The following is a 23554-nucleotide window of genomic DNA, read 5'->3' as shown; positions in this document are numbered from 1 at the left end:
AATTAGAAATACACCAGCTGCAGCAGTTAGCAGTATAAATTATTTTATTGCGTTTTTTTTATCTCACTGACAACAGTACAAGTTTGTGAATAAACAGAAATAATTTACAAAGAAACTGATTAGACGAATATTTTGTAAATGCAGCATCAAATCTAAATATATCAGGAGTTCCACTGCTGTGTGGAGGTGGATGTGAGACTTTGAGCCATGTGCAAGGCATCTGCAAATACAAACATAATCAGACAATAATGAATGCATCAAAATACAATTCAAAGTAAAAGAAACACACACACACACACATTGTCAAATAGAGGTTTTTAACAAAGAACATCCTCCTGGCCTTTGTATTTTTTTGAATATTTCCCTGCCTTTTATTCTTTTTATATTTCTAAGGATAAAAGAGCAAATAAAGATTATCAAATGTATTTATTAATTTTGAACCCCACAAAGAAATCTCCTGCGACCACAACAGGGGTCCAGACCCTATGTTTAGGGGGATAAAAGAGCAAATAAAGATTATCAAGATTATCAAAGATTATCAGATTATCACAGGGGTCCATACCCTATGTTTAGGTTCAGCTGCCACAATGTAATTTTGCATCTTAACAATACTAAGATCATCAGATGTAATTATTCTTCACACTTTTGCTTAGAATTAAAAAAATAGCTTAGAATTGCTTAGAATTAAAAAAACAAACAAACTGAAAATACATGCATTTATGTATTTAATCTATCATACAGGACTCACTTGTTCAAGTGTGGGGCATCAGTGGACCAGTCAGCATCCGTATGTTGCTTCTTCTCATCTTGGCTTCTTTGGATGCTTTCCAGTTGATCAGGAACTGTCTGGTCAACTCATTAATTTCCCTCCCATCCAGAATCTCTGCAGGAATTCCATACGTTTATTGATTTATCAAAAATGAAAACTGAAAAGTGGGTGGTTTTGTTTGTACTAAATGAATATAAACAAATACGTGTGTTCCCAGGTGACGGTGCCACTGAGCAGGAGAGTGAGGAATGTTTTACCCAGGCTTCTGCAGGCAGTGATCAGTCGGTCTCTGTACTTGGACAGTTTACACACAGGATTCCCTCTCAGATCCATCTGGAGCAGCTGAGGCCAGTGACTTAACACGTCTTCCAACTCCTGGAAATATATAGAGACGAGAAAATGCTTTTCACAGTATCTGTGCCTTCGGTGGAACTTCAGTGTTATGATATGATAACTAATCACAGACAAACTGAATGGTAATGTGCAGCACAAGGGCCAGTGGAAAGTGCATAAACACCACTTCAGTCTGTTTTAATAAACACTGTCGCCGGTGTCATGTAACTACAAGTTTTCTCCTGGGGCGGCGTGAGGCTGACTCTTCCAGCCCGTTGCCTGCAGTTGTATGTTTATCTAAAGGCACATTAATCCAAGCCTGGAAATATGAATACTCTCTGGACACGCTCTGATTGTTCATTGCCTTCCTGTCTTGGCCAAAGCGCTTCCACTTTTCCAGCTCGTGCTGCAATCAGTTCAGAGGGGACCCCTGAGCACCGCGCTCCCAGGCTTTGATAAATGATCGTGTCAGGGCCGTCACTCACAGAGCCCTCACCAAAGAGCAGCCCAGCCCCAAATTGCCCCCCACGCGGGGGCTGCGGATAGCAGCAGAGGCTGAGTCCGCAGCACCGGGCTGACTCTCTCTGCTGGACTAATGATGGGCCAGTTATGAACCTGCATTTGACCAGGGCTTTTGATTCCTCCGTCCCCTCCGCCCTGCACACAGCTAACGGCCTCTGAAGATGCTCCTCATTTGTCACCCCGGCTGACTGCCTGTCATAATCTATTTTAAAAAATCCATATCTTCTCCTCTGGATTCTGACCAAATGGTTCAGGAGCAGACACTGATCCTTCGGAGTGCTGTCTGTGCTGAATCAATAGCGGCAGATGGGCCGTATAAATCATAGGAGATTTGTGCTAAAAATGACACGTGTACAACAATTACCTGCATCAACATGAGAGGAGATCATCTGTGCTGAGGAAGTGGACCTGGAAAAGTAGTCAATTATAAATGTGTGTCGTCAAGGTGTTAGATTCCAGTAAAAAAAAAAATGGAAATGAAAAATGAATCCCATTCAAATGAAGTCATCGAGCATTTGAGTTAATACATCTACCACACAGAGAGTCAGCCTTCAACAACAAGCAGGCCGTTTTTCAAAGAAGCCACTGGGCATTAATCATATCTCTGATGAACCTCCTATAACGTGAACTGCTGCTGGTGTAGAGTATCACACACTGATCCTAAGGCAGGGAGGAAAAACGCAGCCTCCCCAGGAAAAGGGAGAAACTTGTGCTTGTTTAAAGCTGTCAGCGGGAGACGTCCCGGGGGAGCGGCGGGTTGATTTGTTGAATAATTCTGACCCTGTGCGAGTCATGTAGACTGGGAACCCGGGGCAGGATTTGCAGGATTTGCTCCTTTAGAACCCGGCTCTACATATCATTTCACGCGCGGTTGCAAAAAACAGCGCAACAGTATTAATGATGAATTGATCAGTTAATATGTGGAATGCAGACTTTAATGCTCTGTGTCGTCCACAGTTGCTCAGATGTGGTGCTGAGCCAGAGTCAACATCAGTCACACGGAGGACACATTCTTGAACAGTACGCAGCAGAAACAGCCATATTTACCTCAGGGCTCTGCAACCTATTGTCGGTGGCGATAAAAAGACGCAGCTCCTTCAACGCCGCCAGGTCTCGGATGTAATCAATGTTGTTCCTGTTGATATTCAGGACACACAGAGATTTCTGTGCAAAAAACAAAACAAAAAGAAAAACACATCACGCAGTCAAGATGAGGGCTGCCAAAAAAAAAAACACATCACGCAGTCAAGACGAGGGCTGTGGAACATGGAAATACTTTCTACACACTTCTAGTGATACTTTGTTTACTTTCAAACAGGAGACGGTGTTTTTCAAAGCTCTGCTCACTGAACTGACCCCAGCAGTCGTTCGGGTGAGGCTGAAGTCCATCAGAGGGCCACGTATGAAGACCAACAACCATCCACACTCACATTCACACCTATGGTCAATTAAGAGTGAATAATTGAACTATGTTTCTGGACTGAGGGAGGAGTTACTGGACAAAACAATCACACAGAGGACATGAAAACCCAATGCAGAAAGACAAGGGATTGAAAAACAATCACACAGAGGACATGAAAACTTAAGGATTGAACCGGTGGCCTTCTCACTGTAAGGCAAGCATGTTAACCACTTCTTCTACCTTATTTCCAAAGTAAAATCTTTAAAGAAATAGTAGTCAGTAATTATAACACGTTGACTGTAGATTCATCTCGCTCTTATATCTGAGTCCCAAGGACAGTGTCCAAATCTTCAGTCCGTGTTAGTGTGAACGCTCTGTGAAGGCACATTTACCAAGTGGAACTCTTTTCATTTGCTCAGCAATTTCTTCAATTATCCAAACAAACAAGAAGCCGAGACTTCTGCCGTGTTTATCCCTGGACCGGTCGTCAAAAACGAAGACCTCACGATTTGTCAGAGCGGACGCCGAGGAACAGAGGGTCTCATTGACATCATCAAACTCCTGTCACGATCATCTAACATCTGCATTTGATAACCTACTGGGTTGATGCACCACACACCTTTCTGTTTATGTACAAGCCTGCGTTCAGGAATTTATGTAATATTTACAGGGATGTGTCAAAGAAAGACATGAAAAGGCAGCGACTGAAGTTCCAGCAAAGCCTTAAAAAAACAGTCGAGGTAAACCAAATGTTCAGGTCTACAGGAGACAGGCCTACGTCCTGCAACGACCTGTGAGCCAGTAGCAGCTTCTTTTGGGTCAAAGGCAGGTCGGACCTTCCACGGTCAGAATAAGATTATTTAAGAAAGGCCTCTGTGGAGGAGCAGCCGCCAAGGAACCTTTTTTGGTGAAAAGACAGAAATATGCCTGGACTGAAACAAACGGAATCAGTGGGAAGAAATGTGACGAGTGAAAGTGTGAATCATCGGCGTCCAATCACATTTAAATATTATAATGCATGCAGAAAAAAGCAACAACTGAACGCAGAAAAATGGACGACAGTTCCACGAAACACCAGTGTAGGTCAAAAAGTTCTAAGACAGATGTTATACTTTTAAAGCTCAAAATGCCTCAACACATTCAGACATCACCTGATGTTGATATGTTTTTTTAACCCCAAGTCCAACTTTCTTTTCAAAGTGGACCTTATTTATAGATATTTTTTTCTTAAACTATATTTGTACTGAACAGAGTAAAAATAGGTCATACAGCAAGAGCGAGGAGGGTCGAGGGGTCAAAGAGCAACTTCTCCCCCGGTGCCAGCCTCTGATTCTCCAGATGAAGCTCCTTCAGCTCAGTGAGCTGCTCCAGACCCTCCACCACTGTGATCCTGTTTCCACCCAGATACCTGCAAAAAACCCACACCTTTACACACTCACACCAACAGAGCCATACACGTGTCAGCATGTGGGGAACCACAGCAGAACCTACAGTTTGGAGAGCATCTGCAGACTGGAGAGGTTTTCCATTCGAGTGATGTCGTTGTTCTGCATGTACAGATGAGTCAGGTTGAAGGCGAAGCCCAGGTTGCAAATCTTTGTGATTTGATTGTCGTACAAGTAGAGAACAGTGAGGTTTCTGCACAAGGAGATGTCGCCCTGGAACAAGGAGGGAAAAGAGAAATAAGAAATAAATGTCTGATTTATTATTGATGATAAATAAGAGCTGTTAATACACTGTCCTGCCATAATCTCATTTGACTCTGCAGCATTCTGGTCAATATTTATCCCATAATTTGATTTAATCTGTGCAATATTGGAGTTGATGCCTTCACTTTGAAATTCACTTTGAAGAAAGCTGTAATGCCAACAATTCCCACCAGAAACCCATACTTTTTTCAGATTCCATTTTTTTATTTTATTTTATTTTACAAATGTGAATCATGAGATGGAGATGCTTACGATGTCTTGGATGTTCTTGTTGGAGAAGTGCAGGTGAGTGATGGTCTTCAGGTACTCTGGATGGGAGAGGCCCCTCTTCTTTTTGAAGCGACTAATGGACTTGGCGATCAGGTCTGCGGTCAGAAGCACCATGGCGGCAGCGCTGAGACACAAACGCTGCTGCTGAGACGGGATCCTTTTCAGCTCCAGTCAGGCATCCAGTCCACTAATGCCAACAATTCCCACCAGAAACCCATACTTTTTTCAGATTCCATTTTTTTATTTTATTTTATTTTACAAATGTGAATCATGAGATGGAGATGCTTACGATGTCTTGGATGTTCTTGTTGGAGAAGTGCAGGTGAGTGATGGTCTTCAGGTACTCTGGATGGGAGAGGCCCCTCTTCTTTTTGAAGCGACTAATGGACTTGGCGATCAGGTCTGCGGTCAGAAGCACCATGGCGGCAGCGCTGAGACACAAACGCTGCTGCTGAGACGGGATCCTTTTCAGCTCCAGTCAGGCATCCAGTCCACAGCAGAGGCTTGAACTGTCTGTGTGTGTGTGGGGGGGTGTAGAAAAAAAAGACGTGAGCAAAGAGAGCAGCTTTAAACCACATGTGACTCTGATTAACCTTGCGTGCAACATTCAGTGGACAAACACATGCGTGTCAGTCCAAATTATGGAGGGTGATTGATAAAGAGACATCACTGCTCTACAGGAAAGCTGCTAAGAGGCCAGGAGATGAGTGACCACTCAATTTGTGTTGTGAAGGGAGCGAGCAATTCCCTGAGCAGTCGCAGAGCAGATCCCACCACTTCCTTTTTATCCAGTGAATACGTTAGCTTGACCTGACTTTTGAGGTGAGACATTTTGCATCATAATCAAGATTATACACATTATGAACAGCATCAGTGCTGCTATGAGGACAATTGTTTTTTAAGTTTACAGTTTTCACACTGGATTTGGAGTCACGAAGGTGGAGGTGAAGGAGACAAGAATCACTGATCAATGAAGTATTGGCTGACTGAACTCTTAGGTCCCCACAGCTCTACCCTCTGGAGGTTTGTGAGAAGTACTACATCATCGTCAAACTAAGTATGACCCACAGTCACGTGTTAAATATGGATACAAGGGTGTACAAATGAAGGCAGCCTTCTGTTGACAAATCACTTTCACTGTAGTAGGTTGTCTTTTAGATTCATTTTTAGATTCATTTTTAATACAACTATATATATATATAAGCAGTGTTCAGCCAGGCTGTTTAAGTTTACTGTTTAAACTGACTTTTATAAAGCAGGTTAGGTTTAAAAGACCCATTAGCCGCTCTTTGTTTCATTCATTAGAACAGCTTTTAAAAACATTTTCAATAGAACACCATGGGTGCATTTTGTTGCCAGATATTGTGTGTTTTAATACATGAAAAAAAAAACCCAAAACGCTTTAGCAGAATTAGCATGGAAATTAAACAACGAAACTCACCAACAGTTAGTCATGGCAGCTGACGTCTCCAGGTAGGCAGTCCTCCACATGTATATCATATAAAATCAAGTTGCCCTTCAATGTCGTTGTATAGAAGAACAATACATCATGTTTTGAGCGTAAGCCTATGGATTAAAACAGAGATAAAACTGAAGCATTAAGGTTAGACTACCGGTAATTGGGTCGCGCACAAATGAGCATTTATACTAAGCCAATTTTGTCATGAACGTCAATTATTTTACTTATTCGCATAATATTGGCTAAACTTTCTTACCTCATGGAATTTCGGGAATGTAGAAAAAACAAAATGTCAAGTGAACGCCGTTAGTTTGAAACGGTTTTGTTTGAAAAAAATCGACGCCGTTGCTACGGAAACTACGGAAGCCGTGCGGTGGTTACAGAATATAATGGGTCACGACGGTGACTGTATTTGCTGAATTTTGTATGTTCTTTATTTTTAATATTATTTATTAAAACAAAGTTTTTACTCTGTTGACTAATAAAAAAAACTACCAAAAGAAATAAATTCGCCAACACAGACACAGTTTTACAGTGACAGTATCCACAATTATAATAAAATCAGAAAATAACAGTGACGTTGAATTAATTTTTTTCCTAAAATTAGAAATGTAAGTGCATTATATAAATTATATTTATATATGTAATATTTTTTAGTATTTTAAGTATTTACAGTAATCTTTTTTAAAATATATGCTTATCAAGTATTTATATTTTTTGGAAACCACTGTATTTGCTTTTTCTTTTTAAAAAAAATTATAAATAGTTTAAGGTTCAACTGTATTCTGACATTTGTAGACATGCGTTTGCATTTTATAGCTCAAATACAATTAAAAAAACACAAACTAAAATGTGGAATATTTAACGAAGGCTGTCATTAAACATTACAAACCCTGCGTTCAATTTCACTGTTCACATTTGTCTTAACTGGTATTTGTCCAGGCTTTTGCGTGTCTCCCCAACATGTCAGGACCACAGCCCTCGTCTCCCACTGACCCCTTTCTAGTTAATCTACATCATGCCCTGACCTGAGCTTCCTGTGAGGCAGTGACTCGCTGCCACTTATGCAGGACCACATGGCTAAGAGGAAGTGTGGTCCTGTTTCTCTTACTCCACATAGACACCACCATCGCGGGTCTAACTGGGAACCAGCCCTCAGTGGAGGCCACGGGCTTTGAAATACTGCAGAATGATAGGATTTCATTAACCTGCAGCTCTCATATGAACACCACTCATAATCACATTATACAATTTTGTGGACAGCACAGAATACTCCATCACTCTGTGCTACTTTGTTATTCCAAAACTACTAAATATAACAAGAAATAAAAAGTAATACAGAGGTTATGCTTTCTTTTGGCTGCCCACAATTTGACTTGATTGAAATTTACATAAAATTCCACATTCCATCTTAAGTCATGCATACAAATGTCCATCTGGTGAACACAATATTTACATGTCCAATGAGTTCAACATGTTGGACAGGGTCTTAAAATCACCACAAATGACCAAACACTAGATGAAACTATACGTGCATACTTCGAATACTTCCACAGTACTGTAACAGTCACCAATGTCATACATTTAAATATCTGGCAAAAGAAAAGGAAATTAATTTGAATAAGAGTATTCAGAACCAGAAAAAGATTTTAGTTTTCCAAATCATTTATATTTCTTTAGCACTGTATTGAAAACCCTTTATTTTAAAACATAATGTTGCAAGAAAATCATTATAAGAATTGGTGCCAAAGCCAATGCATGTGAGAAAACGCAGACACCTCCTGAACTCCGCTGGGATTCTCTCCTTTGCAACACATGACATTAAAAATATACATTTAAGCATGACAATACCATAGAAAAGACATGACACGAACCCCAGCCAACGCAGCTGTCTGAGAGAAAGGTAGACGTGCTGAGCGTCTGATGGCTGGGATGGAGAGCAGACACTGTGGCTGAATAGACTCCAGTGTGCACGGCTTCTGTTTCTGCACTGCATCACTGCCACGGCGCGACCTGACGAGCCCACCACTCGGCCCACACTCGTACCAGCGAGAGCCAAACGGTGCGGGGAGTGACTCCGCAGAGACGTCCCCCACATGGCCGCCGTGTCCATCTGAGCTTAGACAGAGAACTGGAATTTGTTGTTCCATTATGTAAAAGCCATGATGGGCTGCACATGAGTGACTGACTGGTCTGAGGTTTGGCTGTAGGTTAAATGTAACCGTAGTCTGCGTGTGTGTGTGTGTGTACTGGGAAGAATGGAAACAATAACGCAGAGCTTAAGTAAATATGTGCAGGAAAATTCATCAGTGTAATGTTACAGTCAGTGTAATGTTACAGTCTAATGTTGTAATGTTCAGCCCTAAATAAACTCATCAAATGTTGTTTAGGAAAGAACAGAACAGACACACACACACTCCTAAATGTTGTATTTCTTTATTTTCTAGAGTTCCCGTTGTGTTCTGTAGCTAATCCAAAGAAATAAATGGTCACTAAAAAAACAGATGACCCAACTCTTAACTAATAACATCTAGACATGCAGAAAAAAAAAGCCTCAACACCCGACTTTTGTCAGCTCAGGGTTCAGTCTTAAGTGGCAGACGTGTTGATTTGATTGAAGAGTTTGTCCTTAATGACCTGAGACATCAGGCCGTGAATCGCCTCTATGGTTGTCTTGCAGCTAAAATAAATAGATAATGATAATAAAAAAACATTAGGGATTTGAATGAATAAAAACACTCATCTGGACAATGAGAGGTTAACTCAAGAGCAGTGTTAGTAAAAAATGTGGAGTAGAAGACTTTGATTATTGTTCTTTTTTTTTTTTACCAATTTGTGAATTTTCTTTGTAAAAAAACAAAATAATATGTAAAAAGCAATAAACACTACAAATATTTCATAACGTTAAAATTATATTATATATATATACATATATATTTATTAACACTTTTGACTAAAACATTTTTCAATATTTATTTTTTAAATCATACAAAATTATTCTTTAAATTTTAACACTTCAAAAATTAACAACTATAATTAATTATTCGTTTAAGTAATTTTACACACATATATATAGAAAACACTGAATATACATATTTGTCAGGCAGGGGCTCACACTAAAATTTGGCATTTCACTACATTTATTAATTTAATTTATTAACACTTTTTTAAAAAGGTAGATTTTTAAAAAAAGTTATTGTTATAAGTATTTTATATGCTCCTCAATTAAATGTATCATTTTCTAAAATAAACAAATTTTAGAAATGTGTCAGAAGAGACATGACCAACTATAAAATAAAGTAAAATAAAATAAAATAAATTAAAACTCAGGAACAATCCAGTTGAGGGAACATATCGTAAAAGTGATGTCATCAACGTTGAGATTATTTAAAAAAATAAACAGCCTGGATTTGTTTGTGCGTTTTTTGAGGAGAGCACTCACCTGTCTCGTGTCGCTTTGGCAAGTTTGTCCTCCGACTTCCTGTCGTGTGTGTCCAAGCCCAGCATGAAGCTGCCTCTGCCCAGCTGAGCCTCCGACTGCTCCAGCTTCTCTGACAGGTCAAACACCTGACCCGTGGTGTAGTCCGAGTTCTGACCATCCAACGTACACCCAGACAAACAGGCACAGGCACACAAAGACAGGCGTAAACAAACAGGCCGATTCATGCGCAATTTGACAACAAAGGCCGAATCAGAGATTTTTCCACAGAGCGCAGAGACTCTGAGTAGAAAGCTGCAGGAACTCCGTGTCTCCCGGTGAATGGAGAGAGAGTGGACGAGACGTTTGCTTAAGGTGAGGCCATGTTTTGAGTGAAAAAGGTAATTAATAGACAATGACACGGGGGCCCCCGGACAAGAGTGACAGTGTAGCCACTGACAAAGCCTGACACCCGGGGAGCTGCTGGCTCCTGACATCTAGTCAATTCATCTTCACCCAGAGAGGCAGAGAGCTCAGTGTTTGGATAGGACTGCTGTCTGTCTGTGCTGTTTGGTTAGGCTTAGGACAGAGGGTCCGCAGCCACAAAGGGAATTCACATCAGGGGCTTTCAATCTTTTCATTGAAGCCCTGGGTGAGAGGAGACGAACTGTGCTGAAAATCACCACAACATCTGCATCACTGCGGTCGCGGCCGGCACTAATGCTCCCTGCCCTGCTTCAAAAAGTTTAAAACGAAGCCTATTACCAACATCAATAAACAATGAGGGCTTCGCTAATAGGCTGTAATTAATCACAACATCACACGCTGATGACCACACGTCACCGTGAGTTATAGTGTAATAATTAACCATTAATCAACGTGTCAAACTATTAGAAAACTTTTTATTCCACAAGTCGACTTCTTTACCGTCAGCAGGCTGGAGGAGCTCAAGGTGTTGACCCAGTATTTGTTCCAAAGAAGTTCAAGGAGTTTTCTATCGAGGGACGACTTAAAGTAGGTGACCTCCAGGGCGTAGTACCTGAGGAGAACAGAGGTCAGAAGACACACAGAAACGTTGGGTTTTAGCAGCGCTGCAGTCGATAGAAGAAACAAATGCCTGTAATTGAACTCACTGTTTACAGTGGACACCAAAGTCTTCAATCTTATTCAGAGGTATAGTCTGATACTCTGATGGCCCTTCATCAGGAGGTTTGTAACCCTGAGAATCCAAAGAAATGTTTGGGGAAAAAAATCAGAGGAGGTAAATCGAGCAGAACTGGAATTAGCAGATGTGACGGATGGACGATTGAGATTCATTCTAAACCAATGTTTCCAAAACTTTGTACGTAATGTAATGAAATATAATGAGCTTCTAGTTTGTGATACTTACTGATAACCTTATTCACTATCAAACACTGGCCTGTTTAGTTGAACACAATGCTAATATAGTCACTGGAATTGAGGAAAGACACACATTAAACCTTCTTAAGCTTTCACAGCCACCTGCTGCCTCCTAGTGGAATTATTCTGCCTGTCGCTGTCATTAGTAAATAATATTTTCCTAACCAATATGAGAAATTGTATACTTTTTTAAGGTAGACCTGATGACCTCTCACAGGATTCTGTAGAATATTTCACATAATTATGAAAATACCATTCAATTTAAAGCTTTAGGGACAGTTAAAATAAAAAGCACATTCTCAATCATCAATATGTACAGTATTAAAATGTTTACATTCGACCATCAGCCCAAAGCCTTAGTACCTTGTCAGATTTAGTATTACATAAATAATGCATGAAGAAAGGCTCAAGAAGCTCTAAATGCAAGTCATGTAATCTAGTTTAATCCAGCAGTCTCAGAAATATGATCTCTGTTTTACCTTAGGGTAAGTTCTGAAGGCGCCCAGGTTGACCTTCCCCGCAGAAATGGTCCGAGTGGGGTCAATCTGCAGGAAGAGGGATACAGTAGAAGAGGAAAACAAAGTCAGGGGGTCGCACGAACCTCCTGGGACGACTCAGCTCCGGCCACCAGGAGCCGCTCACTGTGGCTGTCAGCGTGTGGAGAGTGTGCACTTAATTACCCAATGCCTGTGGCAGTTTTAAATACCGCCAAACCAAATGAAGTGTAAATAGCATATTTGGTTGCAATAGCAAAAATATTCGTCTGTACAACGCACAGAGCCGCGACTCATTCATCAACCGTCCCACAGCCCGTCTCCGTTACACGCACAGCAACGAGTGTTGTCACAGTCGGAAAGCAAAGAGCTTATTTTCCCAAATTCCTTTTTAATGGCGTGCAATTAGAGAATCGATGGGAAAAAAAGTGTTGGACTTGAAATAACAGAGGGTTCTACTCCCTTTCTTACCACGACTGCCACAAAAGGCTCCTGGAACTGTTGGTTGAGCATCTGAGTGCTGACATCGATGCCCGACAGCCAGCACCCATAACCAGGGTGACTGTGGTACCAGCCAATGGCATTCTCCAGACGGCCGACCTGAGGGAATTAGACACGGAACAGACATGGGTGATGGAGACAATAAAATACATCTGAGAATATTCTACACTGCTGAGTTACAGGATCAGACACTGAATATAGAAGAGGGGAAAAAGAAATTCAGTCATCGCTGGATGTAAATGAGTGAGGAGGAAATCTCCAACTGCAGGAATGTTTAGGAATCAGACTCTTCTATTAGTTCTTATTCAGTAAAAAGTACTTTTTAATAATAATATTAATTTAAAAACAACTGAAGGAATGTTTAGGAATCAGACTCTTCTATTAGTTCTTATTCAGTAAAAAGTACTGTTTAATAATAATATTAATTTTAAAAATCAAAAAAAAAAAAGGTTTTCCAATTTTCTTACAGACCATCATTCCTCATCATTCCTAATCAGTATAGTTAATTCAAAGAAACTACTATTATGTTATAAAACTTAATGAATTATATTTGTAGGCTACATGCTATATTTGTACATACATGCTTCGTAAATGGAAAACATGTTATATTTAAGTTTTTAATAAATAGGGATTTGAAATAGAAATATACTAATATTTGTAATTATAAAAATAACTAAATATTACATTTTTAGCTACTTTATTTTGCTCACAAGAAAATTTAGACACATTTATTTGTTGGGGGAAAGCTTAGGTCACTTGGTTAGTGTATACATGGTTAGATTCTTCGACACATTTTTAAGCCTTTGGGTGAAACACAGTGTTCCTGCTGTAGTTTAACCAAAGTAGGTTTACGTCAGGAGTCTGACCTGTTTGGCATTTTCAATATACGCTGCCATATACTCATATGCAGCAGCCTGGGCGTTGACTCTGGTCTCTGTGCCTTCCACTGGCAGGGCAAAGCTGTCCATGATGATCATGGTTTCTCCGTCCACCTTTCCCAGCATGAGGCCCATCACCTCCAGGTTCCCTCCAGACCTGGCGTGCATTACCATCTTCAGCAGGGCCAGAGCTGAGAGCTTGCAATACTTGAAGTAATGGTGACTATGGATGGAAGAAAGATCACATATCAGTAATGTTTGGGGTATTACGTGTGCTTGTATGTGTATTTGTATAGCTAGAAAAACACAAAGCAGCTTTACAGAAATACAGACACTGTAAACACTCATACTACACTTTAAACACATCCTGGACATGGTCAAATGAATAAAGAGATATTTACACTAAGAATCACATCAACATGAAGTCTAAAATACTGTTTGTGTGTACTCACTCCTTCGTCCAAGGCTTCGCTGCGAGGATTTCTTGTTGTTGTTTCTTGTCATATTTGTAAATTTCGTCTATGCTCTGAACTTCCTGCATACTGTTCGATAACTCCCATGTTTTCTGGGCTGTGCTGCTGCCCGCCATGATACTTCAGCACAAATACAAACACTGATTAATAAGAAGAAAACGTATTTGTCAGGAATTTGTTGCCGCAACCGTATGAGAGACGTCCATTTACTCAGGAAGCCATGACAGTGAACGATACCAAGCTGTGAACACGGGTAATGATCGAGCCACTTTGATAACGCACTCAAAGACGAAATGTTTTGTATGATTCATTAATTTATGACATTACAATAAAAACACATAACATTTTTTCCACATTTGAAAAGAAAAAAGCCGCACTGTATTGATAACAAAATAACACACACACCCCTTATAGTAAAGAAAATAGTTTCGTCCGAGGAGGAAGTAAACCAACCGTTGGAGATGCACTGACATCTAGCGGCGAGCATTAGAAGTTGACATAACATTGAACTGCGCGTGAGTTCTTACTAATACACTCGCAGGCCTGACCTTCATGTGTTTGAGAAACTGTGTGGTTTGGTTTTTGCTGCAAAATTATTATTATTATTTTGCTAAACTACGAGTCATAATTCAATTTTGTTTGTTAGCGCTGTCTGCTTTTCCTTGGAGATTATTGTGTCATTGTTGCCCATAGCAACGAAACGATGCTTTGCGCCGTGGCGACAGGCTTTTGTCTTGATCCTTTAAATATGAAAGTTGAAATTTAGATTAGCCTCTGAATTTTTTTTGTCGATATTGAAAACAGTGACAGAACTTTTAATGTCGAATGCTAAACTGACTCGAGGACTGCTCTGTTCGCTGGACATTAAACTGGACAAAAGACTTTCCTCGAGGGCATTTGGAGGACATAAGAATAGTCTTAATGCACAGTACGGTACGTGAATTATGAATGCACTAAATCGTATTAATAATTACGCCGTAATACAATAATGAAGATGATGGCGATTATTATATAAATATCGACGATTGCATTTAAAAATATCGATCTGGATTATTTATTATGTTGACCGTAAGGACAAAAAACATCAAAAAACGAATTGATTTCTTTACGTTAAGGAAAAACTCACAAAACAACTCTTTTGTAATAAATCAACTATACAGACACCGAATTATGGAACAATTTTCAAAATGCACAAAATGCAAAAAAAAGAAAAAGAAAAAAAGTAAGTCCACTTAAGCAGAATTATTAAATGACTTTTTCCATAGTTAAATTCCGAATCAGTTTAAAAATATGAACGAACATGATTTTGATCATGATTTTGATGTTGTTTTATAAATGAATGTTCTCCTCAGTCCAGAGCTGGTGATGTAGACAACACTGTACCTACAGAATGCCTCCTGCATCTGCGGTGCACAGGGTTAACCCTGATACAAACACAGGTGCAGTTCATATCTTTTTAAATCAACAGTTTACATTCTTTAGGTGTGTGTGTGTGTGTTTTTTTTGTTATTATTATTTTAAACTTGATTTTTCTCTCTTGTCCAGGACTGGGCTTAACTTTGATGCTAGGAACAGAATATGAAAAGAAGAAACAGAAACTTCTGCAGGAGCTCCAGCTGGACTACAAACACTACATTTCCCAGGTGTGAAAATGGGTGGACAAAAACGTACCATCAGTTCAGCATGGTTGGGTTTTCCCTGTCATTGAATATTTGTTCTTTCCCCAGAAAAGCCATGTGAAAGTTAGTAAACGTCTCTCACAGACACCCAGTGTCTCACTGCCTATTGATGAACATTTATCAGCCAAGGTAAGACTCCCTCAACAACACCAAGACACTGAGACTCCAGGTCTTCACGTGGTTCAGGTGGAGGTTCCTCAGTGATGTTTTCACTTTAGAAGAAAAATTAAAAAACAAGTTTGTGACTTTTAATTAAAATGTGCCCAATTAAAAACCCAAATCTGCTGCATGATGAAAGTTACATTAACACCAGTGGAAATAACACCAGCTCGGTTGTTAATCGTCCACCAGTTCTGTTTCATGGCAACTGCAGTTGTGCTACGGAAACTTATTAAAACATAAAACACGCTTACACACACACACACACTGATATTTAGAACAAGTCTTTTTTTAACATTTCTGTAATGTTATAAAAAGACAAATGGCAGTGATTTAATTTAGTGTTGATGAACAGAAGAATGAAAGAATGCAGAAAATGCACAGGTATGTGGTTCCTGTGGGAATCAAACCCAGGACTCTCTGCTCCAGAGGCCTGACTGGTTTTGTTTACCTCTCAGGAAAAACTAAGGGAAGAGAGGAAGAGAGAATACAATACATTTCTCCAGGACAAAGCTCAAATCAACAGGTCAAAGAAGAAGACAGCCTTGTCAACTGCTAAGGTAAATTGTATGGATGTATATCATCTATTTATCATATTTTAAAATGGATAAAACACCATTTTTGTTTAAATAAAAAAAAATGTTTTCTTCATCTGGAGCCTGAACAAGGACAGTCTACAGACACTGAACATGTTTCCTCTCGACCTGCTGCCCTGCTGGTCCTCAAAACCCAAACTAAGACCAGCACTCCTCAGACGAAGAGGCCTTTATCCAGGAGAGACGCTGCCACTCTGACTGAAGCAGTGGAGAAAACAACAAACAGAAGAACGTGGGATCGAAGTGAACGGAGGAGAAAGCGTTGGCTGCTCTACAGGCCAGTAGAACTTCATAGCTCTGAAGAGGAGCTCTTCAGAGATGAGGAGGAAGAAGGGGAGATAGATCTGGGACCCAGGAGAAAGAACGCAGACAGTCCAGAGTCAGAAGAGAGGAGGGGGAGAGAGTCCAGAGATAAGAGGTGTGACTGATATCATGTACAGGTAATATATAATATTTAGCACACTGTAGTTTACAAGCTTTTCTTTCGTGTTTCTTCAGCAGAGCTCCTCGAAAAGTGAAGGAAATAGAGACCTCTGGCGGTCAGGATCAGAAAATCATTGACTTTTATGTGAAACCAGAGTAAGAACAAATAATAATCATTCATGTTATTCATTCACTCTTTGTTTCTTAACCTGGAAAGATTCATGCATCTTCAATATAATAGCTTTAATTCAAAATATCATATATATATATTTTGTCTCTAGACATAAGGCCAAAAAATGTTAGAAGTATGCTGAAAAAATAGCTAAAAGTTTGGCAGAAGATGCTGTAAAATAAACCAAAACACACAGAGAAGATGTTAAGGTTTCTGACTTACAATCCTACAGGATCAAAAATGCCTAGTAACCAAAACGCTACTTTAAAAAAGAATAAAAGAAGAAGAAGTAAAACTTACACCAAGAGCTAAAATTGGCCCCTGAACCAGACTTTGGACTTGCTTTAGACAAATGGAGTCTCAGTAACAGTTTTCACCATGCAGAGCAGAAGTCAATAATATCCTCCTGTCACATTAATCCTCCCAAGTCAATAACACAGCGACTGTATGAGCCAACACTGAGTCACTGCAACAATGAGCACATATTGATTATTGATCTCATATTTACTGTTAGTGCTTTTCCAAATTTCTCTCAAATGACGCTGCCTCTGACTGTCTACTGCTGGGGCCATTAATTTAAGCTGTTGTCAGGAAGCTGTTACCATGAGGGGGCAAAGATCGAGGTCCAGTCTTGGCCTGGGTCCAGGTACACACTTAGACCAGGTCTATTAGAGGACTGGCTGGACTGATGGGGTTCTTACACTCCTGTCTCTGAGTTAGAGACCAGGGAGGATGAATGTGAGGCAGCACTGATGTAAACTGATGACTGTTGTGTTTTCAACACTGTGTGTACAACAGCCTGCAGAAGCCAGACGGCAGCAGAGTGTCTGCCGTCATCAACGACAGAGCTGAGTTTGCTACCGGGCTGCTGATTGGTAAAGACCTAGAGTACATTCACACTAAAGAAATACCTGATAGGATTGAGGATTTGGGTTGTGAGCCTCAGTGCTGGGTTTGTCGTGCAGGATCAGCAGAGGAACAGTCCAGCACTCAGCTGAGGAAGGAACAGTATAAACAGGAGCTCCTGAAACAAATGGAAGAGGAGCAGAGGAACAGGATGAGGTTAGGATTAATTTATCAACAACTGAAGGATCAGGAGACAGAAGGTCAGAAGTGATGGGGATATTTACACTTGTCAGGGAGAAGAAACTTGAGCTTCGAGTCGCAGCCACTGGAGCCACAGACCCTGAGAAAAAGGTAAGAAAGGAGAAATTTTACAGACCAGGTCTATATTATATACAGTATACATATACAGTATATATTATTGTCTTGACATCATCTCAACAGCCCGACCGCATTAAGCAGTTTAGGGTTATACATCCGACTGGACATAACGCTCACCTACTGGGAAAACAACAGCAGGTCATAGTAAGAGAAGGAGATCTGAGACCTAAAGATCAGAGGTCGGGTGAAAACACAGAAAAAAGGCGTTTACCAGAAGTGTTCCAGGTAAACACTGTTACCAGATCTGGGACTGAAGAAAAACCAGGTCTGGATTATTTACAGGAAGACTACCACAGGGACATCACACAGATGCTCAGAGAGGTGGCCATACCAAGGTAGCACACCTCAGCTTTGATGTTCTACCAAAAAGATAAAAATAAGATAAATTCATTTGTTTCTGTTATGGTTTAATTTTTTTCAGAGCTGCTGATGTTCCTCCTCCTCCGTCAGTGCCAACTGTATCTAAAAATTACACGACACCATATGATGCAGCCTATTACTACTATGGAGCAAGAAATCCTCTGGATCCAAGCCGTCAACAATATCAAAGTAAGTAAAGATGACAATTTTGCTAAATGTGTTTGATGCATTTCCTTTGTGAGGACTTTTACCAAAAAGATGAAACGTACAGTTTTATTAGATGGGATCTGGGTCGGCCCTGCAGCTCTGCATGTCCTTATGTTTAACCGAGTTTGGATTTATATTTTACTGCCAGATTTCCTGCCTGCTCTCAGCTCAGAGGGCCGTGCTCGTACTGTTGGGTGAAAAAGCCGTCAGACTGTGGCAGCAGAGAGCTGCTGAAGAAGATTATCTCTGTGGTCCATTAAGTATGTTTCTCTTTTCTTTCGCCCTCAGGTGATTTGTCTGGACTGGTGCAGCAGTCTGTGAGTCTCCAGAGTTCTCCTGAAAAACCACCTCCACCCAGACCACAGTCAGTGTCTCTGTCTGTTCTACCGAGTTCAGCACACTTGTTTATCATTATAGATACTAACTGACCTGGTGAACATGATGCTCCTTTTTTAGGCCGACTGAACCACAGGCAGCGTCTCCTCCAGTCTTGGTTGGAGAGCTTTCTGTAGACGAGTCCAAGAGAAGGAGGGAGAGTGCCTTAAACTACCAGGAAGCACTTAAACAGCAGGTACAACATTTACTCCGTCATCAGTTACCTGATCAGCCGTACACACCTGTAGCTTTAATGTCTGTCTTCCAGCTGTGTCAGGTTTTATTTTTTTCCCCAAAGAGTCTGTTAGACCTGTCAAACACAAAATAACATCTTTGAGAAGGTACAATCTTTATTTTACTTCATTGTAAAAGTTTCTCTTCATGAGCTGGTAGCCAGTATTTTTGGACATTTTTTCTTAACACCCCCCTCCCATCCTGATATATTTATTTTGGATTATTTTTAGAGTTTTTTTTATTGAGATGTACATCCAAATGGAAAGGGCATTTAATTTATTTTGTTTGGAGTATGACACTCTCTTGGCAAATGGCTCGACCTACTACGATGAATTGACCTTTGACTCCCTTGAAAATGTCACATGAATGTGCACGTCCACGTTGGGTCACCACGTCCACCTTTTTGCCCCCGTCCCCTGTGGACCTTTGAACTGGTCAGAAATTGTCTCTGTTGACCTTTCGTAGGTCTCTTGTAGACCTCCTTCAGATGTTCAAGAGAACATGGGTTACAGCAGCTCAGACCAAAGAGCAGCACGCTGTGAGAAACCCTTCAAACCTTCTGCTGTGTCATTTCGTGTGATAAGATCAAAGAACGAGAGGAGCAAAGAAAAAGAGAAAAAGAGGAGAAGGAGCGCTACGATGCCAGGATGGAGGCTGAGATGACGGTGTACAACCCCTGGGGGAGAAGTGGAGGAGGTGCGCCTATAAAAGACCAAAAGGGAAATCTTTTTAGTGAGTTGACTTTCACTTCCTTACGAGGACATCTGAATAGAAGTCGTTCTTTTATGATGGATGATGATACTCAGAGAACGTGTTAGTAATGTGTTCATGTTTCTGTGGCCTCAGGTGACTTGAATCAAATGCACAGGATCAACGAGGAGACGTATAAGAATCCTGACTTCAAGAACGATGAGCAGAGGCAGAGTTCAAATGGAGAATTTTCTGCAGTTGAAGTCAAGGCTTCTTACTCTCATCCACTCCCAGGTAAAGGCCAAACTCACTGGTATTTTATTCCATTTACTTTGACTTATGTTAATGGATTACATGCAAACTCACTGGTATTTTATTCCATTTATGACTTACGTTAATGGATTACATTTTTTTACATTGGTCCTTGTAGACTTCACTAATCCCCAGGGTCCACAGCAGCTCCACATGCAGAACAGATACAAGGAAGAACTGAAACAGCAGGTAGGAACCAGACTCTTACTTCACTGCATATATTACAAATATATACAGGGAAATATTACACTATGGAAATATATGGGAAGGGAATTATTATCTTATCTGTGTGATCTTGGACTAAGGGAAAAAAACAGAGTATGAAGCACCCCCACACACAGGGAGAACATGCAAACTCCATACATTATTGCTGTAAGGCAAGGCAATACTAACCACTCTTCCACTGTGTGGCCTGCAACACCAACAGATCGAGGCGAACAAAAGAAAGCAGGTGGAGGAGAGAGAACGTATAAGGGTCGAGGAGGAGAAAGAGGAGAAGAGGCTGGCAGCTCAGAGGATGCGTATTCAGTGGGAGTACGAGGAGGAACAAAGGAGGCAGAAGATGATAGAGGTGAGGAGTTCACCTCCTGGACAACTTTACTTCACCTCTATAATCACAGTGGTTGGGTTTTGTTCCAGATTGATTGCAGTTCAGAGATGGGTTTGTTTCTGCAGATAAAGCTGGACAATCATAGCTGGATCAATGCACCAAAAATGGGTCATCAGAAGGAGGAAAAAGAGGAGGAAGAGGAGCAGGTACAGGAGACAAAGAAAATGGCAACAGAGAGCAGGTGCAACAGCGATGAGAACAAGTTACCAGTGATGTTTGAGGTAAAATAAGTGAAATATAAGAGTAGAATTAACAAGTAAATAAGGAAAAAGTTGTCGATGATTTCAACATTGTAGACCAGTTCAGTTCTGTAATTTTTAAAACAATTCTCCGATACTCTGAAACTCCTTTGACAGAACAGTTTAGACCTAAATTATTAAATCAATATTTGATTTTCTTTTTGTCTTGGAACTTTTTCTACTACTACATTTACAGAGGCAGCCCTCGCCTCCAGTCCCGGCTGTTCTGAAGAGACGGACCAATCTGGTTCCATCCAGACCTGCCTCTTCTGTCAGCCACCTTTCCTCCAGGACTTCAAGTCAGCGCTCTGTGTCAGCACCACATCACCCATCAGTCCCTGCAGGAACATCCCAGCTAACTGGTACGACCCTGTCCTTATCTAAACACTGGCTCCTTTATTAAAGAGTGATTCTCACCGTTTTATACCACATGTAAAAACAATCCATAGTTTTTACTCCTCACCTCCTCAATCTGTTTTCTTTAGATGGTAACCATGAAGTGATCAGGCAGCTCTCTGCCCTGCGGAGGGTCCTGAAGAAAGAGCAGAAAAACCTTGAAGGTCAGATGGTCAAACGTGATGGACAGGAGCGTCTCCAAACTCCACCCCACAGGTAACACTGCAGCATTTACAGTCACATGTCTGCATGAAAAAAAAAAAACATAACTTTTCTTCCAGGTTAAAAATGAAGTTATCACCTTTATTACATGTGCTTCTCTCCTTCAGGCCTAATTTCACCTAATGCCCCCTGCTGGTGCTCTGAGGTCAAGACACAATACTTACCGTATTCTATTCAGTGAAAATGGCCCCATTTGATTTACAGTTCATATTTAAAAGGAGACTTGTTTTGTTCTTGCAGCCAATGAGAGTGACCTGGGTCAGACTGACCATCTTCTCATCTCCATTAAGAATTGTCTGTGGTAAATTATGACTGCAATAACAGAACAGTATGAACAGGACCTTTCCCAACAGAGCTCCTTGTTCTTCCTCAGTCTGTGTCTCTGTGCAGCATCAGCAGGTTAAGCGGCAGTGCAGCAGCCAATAGAGAGTCGAGTGTTGCTGAAAAGCACATCGACTGTACTTTTCAACATAACGTATGGAAAGAGTCCGCTCAGTTTGACATTTTTTTTGTCCTGTGCTCAGACCCAGACGACGTCATATGGAGGAATCCTCACAGCGAGAAGCCAAACAGCCTTCCACTGCACAAACATACTCAGTCCCTGCACGTGTTCACATAGAGAACATCAGGGAGTTCAATCGGCTTAAATACAGAGGTAATGACTCAGACAATTCAACCGTTAAACACAGGCTCGGTTTATGAAGGGGCAGTTCTTTGCGTTTAATTCTCCATCTACTAGTGTTTGCTTTTTTCAGAGTCCTCTTCACGTGAAGAGGTCATTCAAATGTTCCCCGACCCTCCTATTGATGACCAGAGTCTGGACATCCAACAGCAGGCACTGCTACGTGAGCAGAGACGCAAACTCAGGGTCATGAAAAGAGAAGAAGACGAAGGTCAGCAGAGTGGTGCTCGTAGATAAGAGTTTTTTACTTTTCCTGTTGGACTTCTTGACTGATTTCTCCTCTTCTCCTCAGACTTACTGGACCTTCAACTGAGCTACTATTATCCTGTGAGTCATCACATTCTACAGCAGTGGAGCATGTTTATAATTTAAATCGTTTTTTAAGTGAGCAACATTTAGAAGGATTTATTGAAATAAAAAAATAAAAATATAGCAACAAAAATAATTGAAAAGGTGTAGACTGTATATATCAAATGTTAGCTGTAAAATTAGTAAAAACAACTAGGATAAAAATCTGTTTATGTTTCATTAAAGCTGGATTGTCATTTATAAATAGCAAATGTGCAAAGCAAAATCTTAAAAAGTATCTATTATAATGGAAATCTCAAGGTTAGCAAATAATCTAGATACCAAGAAAAATATCTGTGGTTACAAGGTTACACAGTGACTGGAAATATTCACATTGAATGTTTTGTTTTCTACCCTGAACTGTGGTACCTGGTATGGGAGGGGTGAGCGGAGGAGTCGTCTGTACTTTCTCTGTCACAGTAACAACTTGTCCCTTGTGTTTGTGTCTTCTGTCAGAAGAGGAAAGCTGAGGATCTGGTCCACAGAGGCTCAGTGCTGCCTTCAGAGACCACATTCATGGGTGAGTGTGAACACACACAGACACACACAATGTGTGGGCTGCAGGAGAGAGACAAAACACTCTGAAGATCCATGGCAGTGGAGAAACCTCTGAAAAGCCAAAATTTGGAAAACGTTCTGCTTGCATGATCCATTTTTGTACGTGTTCTTAACAGTTTCTGGGTTTTTGTGTCAAGATGTTTACAGTGGCAGTGACTTTGAGGAGAAGCATCAACGACAAAGGTCTCCTCCACCTCCAGCAGAACATCCGGAAAGCACGTCCACGTGGAGGAGACGTGACTCTGATGTATGATACAGTGATGTCTTCAGGCTGTTCCTCATTTTATGTAATGTTACTTTGGCCCTGAACGTTTTGTTCAATTGACAGATTGAATCTGACGTCAGATCAAACACTCAGTCTCCGCGATTGTCAACCAGTCCTAATAGTGAGCCTGTGGTCAGAGGCAGCAGGTCTTCCAGAAGACAAGTCTCAGGTCAA

The 23554-nt window shown here is 40.7% G+C and overlaps 4 protein-coding genes and 1 long non-coding RNA gene across 14 annotated transcripts in view; 1 reads left to right on the top strand and 4 right to left on the bottom strand.

Moving 5' to 3' along the window:
- Positions 1 to 10: 10 nt before the first annotated feature.
- On the bottom strand, positions 11 to 6816 carry ppp1r42 (protein phosphatase 1, regulatory subunit 42). 2 transcript variants are annotated; one of them, XM_008307776.3, is made up of 9 exons: positions 6721 to 6816; positions 6447 to 6571; positions 5295 to 5518; positions 4518 to 4684; positions 4296 to 4434; positions 2672 to 2788; positions 1027 to 1144; positions 749 to 883; positions 11 to 220 (listed from the first exon to the last, which is right to left on the bottom strand). In XM_008307776.3, the coding sequence occupies exons 3-8, from the start codon at positions 5424 to 5426 to the stop codon at positions 753 to 755; spliced, it is 804 nt and encodes a 267-aa protein (XP_008305998.1). In that variant the 5' UTR covers positions 5427 to 5518; positions 6447 to 6571; positions 6721 to 6816; the 3' UTR covers positions 11 to 220; positions 749 to 752. The 2 variants fall into 2 exon arrangements, with proteins under 2 accessions (XP_008305998.1, XP_008305997.1); XM_008307775.3 differs by lacking the exons at positions 5295 to 5518; positions 6447 to 6571; positions 6721 to 6816 and adding an exon at positions 4988 to 5180 and having other exon boundaries at positions 12 to 220.
- Positions 6817 to 8884: 2068 nt separating this feature from the next.
- On the bottom strand, positions 8885 to 13882 carry cops5 (COP9 signalosome subunit 5). Its single transcript, XM_008307774.3, has 8 exons — positions 13609 to 13882; positions 13145 to 13379; positions 12249 to 12377; positions 11763 to 11828; positions 11016 to 11101; positions 10810 to 10921; positions 9907 to 10055; positions 8885 to 9144 (listed from the first exon to the last, which is right to left on the bottom strand). The coding sequence occupies exons 1-8, from the start codon at positions 13743 to 13745 to the stop codon at positions 9054 to 9056; spliced, it is 1005 nt and encodes a 334-aa protein (XP_008305996.1). The 5' UTR covers positions 13746 to 13882; the 3' UTR covers positions 8885 to 9053.
- Positions 13883 to 14023: 141 nt separating this feature from the next.
- Positions 14024 to 23440, top strand: cspp1a (centrosome and spindle pole associated protein 1a). 3 transcript variants are annotated; one of them, XM_025054649.1, is made up of 26 exons: positions 14024 to 14562; positions 14982 to 15068; positions 15175 to 15272; positions 15357 to 15437; positions 15926 to 16027; positions 16126 to 16481; positions 16562 to 16642; positions 17457 to 17533; positions 17624 to 17720; positions 17798 to 17855; positions 17946 to 18217; positions 18304 to 18431; positions 18738 to 18813; positions 18906 to 19020; positions 19643 to 19790; positions 19905 to 20042; positions 20179 to 20249; positions 20488 to 20631; positions 20736 to 20891; positions 21106 to 21271; positions 21395 to 21521; positions 22052 to 22182; positions 22283 to 22420; positions 22502 to 22536; positions 23014 to 23077; positions 23253 to 23440. In XM_025054649.1, exons 2-26 carry the CDS (start codon positions 15020 to 15022, stop codon positions 23366 to 23368), a joined length of 3024 nt encoding a protein of 1007 aa, XP_024910417.1. In that variant the 5' UTR covers positions 14024 to 14562; positions 14982 to 15019; the 3' UTR covers positions 23369 to 23440. The 3 variants fall into 3 exon arrangements, with proteins under 3 accessions (XP_024910417.1, XP_024910418.1, XP_024910419.1); XM_025054650.1 differs by having other exon boundaries at positions 14024 to 15068; XM_025054651.1 differs by lacking the exons at positions 22283 to 22420; positions 22502 to 22536; positions 23014 to 23077; positions 23253 to 23440 and having other exon boundaries at positions 21635 to 22177.
- LOC112486859 (uncharacterized) lies at positions 16274 to 18955 on the bottom strand. The gene is made up of 6 exons (XR_003049419.1): positions 18879 to 18955; positions 18512 to 18797; positions 18000 to 18241; positions 17789 to 17844; positions 17570 to 17682; positions 16274 to 16407 (listed from the first exon to the last, which is right to left on the bottom strand). It is a non-coding gene; the product is annotated as an uncharacterized LOC112486859 (long non-coding RNA).
- arfgef1 (ADP-ribosylation factor guanine nucleotide-exchange factor 1 (brefeldin A-inhibited)) overlaps positions 19116 to 23554 on the bottom strand; it is a 48823-nt gene continuing 44384 nt past the window's right edge. For all 7 annotated transcript variants that reach the window (XM_008307772.3, XM_017031706.2, XM_025054643.1 and 4 more), the window contains 3 exons: positions 22927 to 23115; positions 21373 to 21441; positions 19116 to 19134 (listed from right to left, as the gene is read on the bottom strand). The gene's annotated coding sequence lies outside the window, so the exon portion shown is untranslated. The remainder of the gene's footprint in view (positions 19135 to 21372; positions 21442 to 22926; positions 23116 to 23554) is intronic.

The sequence above is a fragment of the Cynoglossus semilaevis genome, chromosome 3 (assembly GCF_000523025.1).
Source record: "Cynoglossus semilaevis isolate Cse_v1.0 chromosome 3, Cse_v1.0, whole genome shotgun sequence".
NCBI classification, from domain to species: domain Eukaryota; kingdom Metazoa; phylum Chordata; class Actinopteri; order Pleuronectiformes; family Cynoglossidae; genus Cynoglossus; species Cynoglossus semilaevis.
Note: the sequence above shows the minus strand (reverse complement) of the source record. Positions and strands in the feature narration are given on the sequence as shown.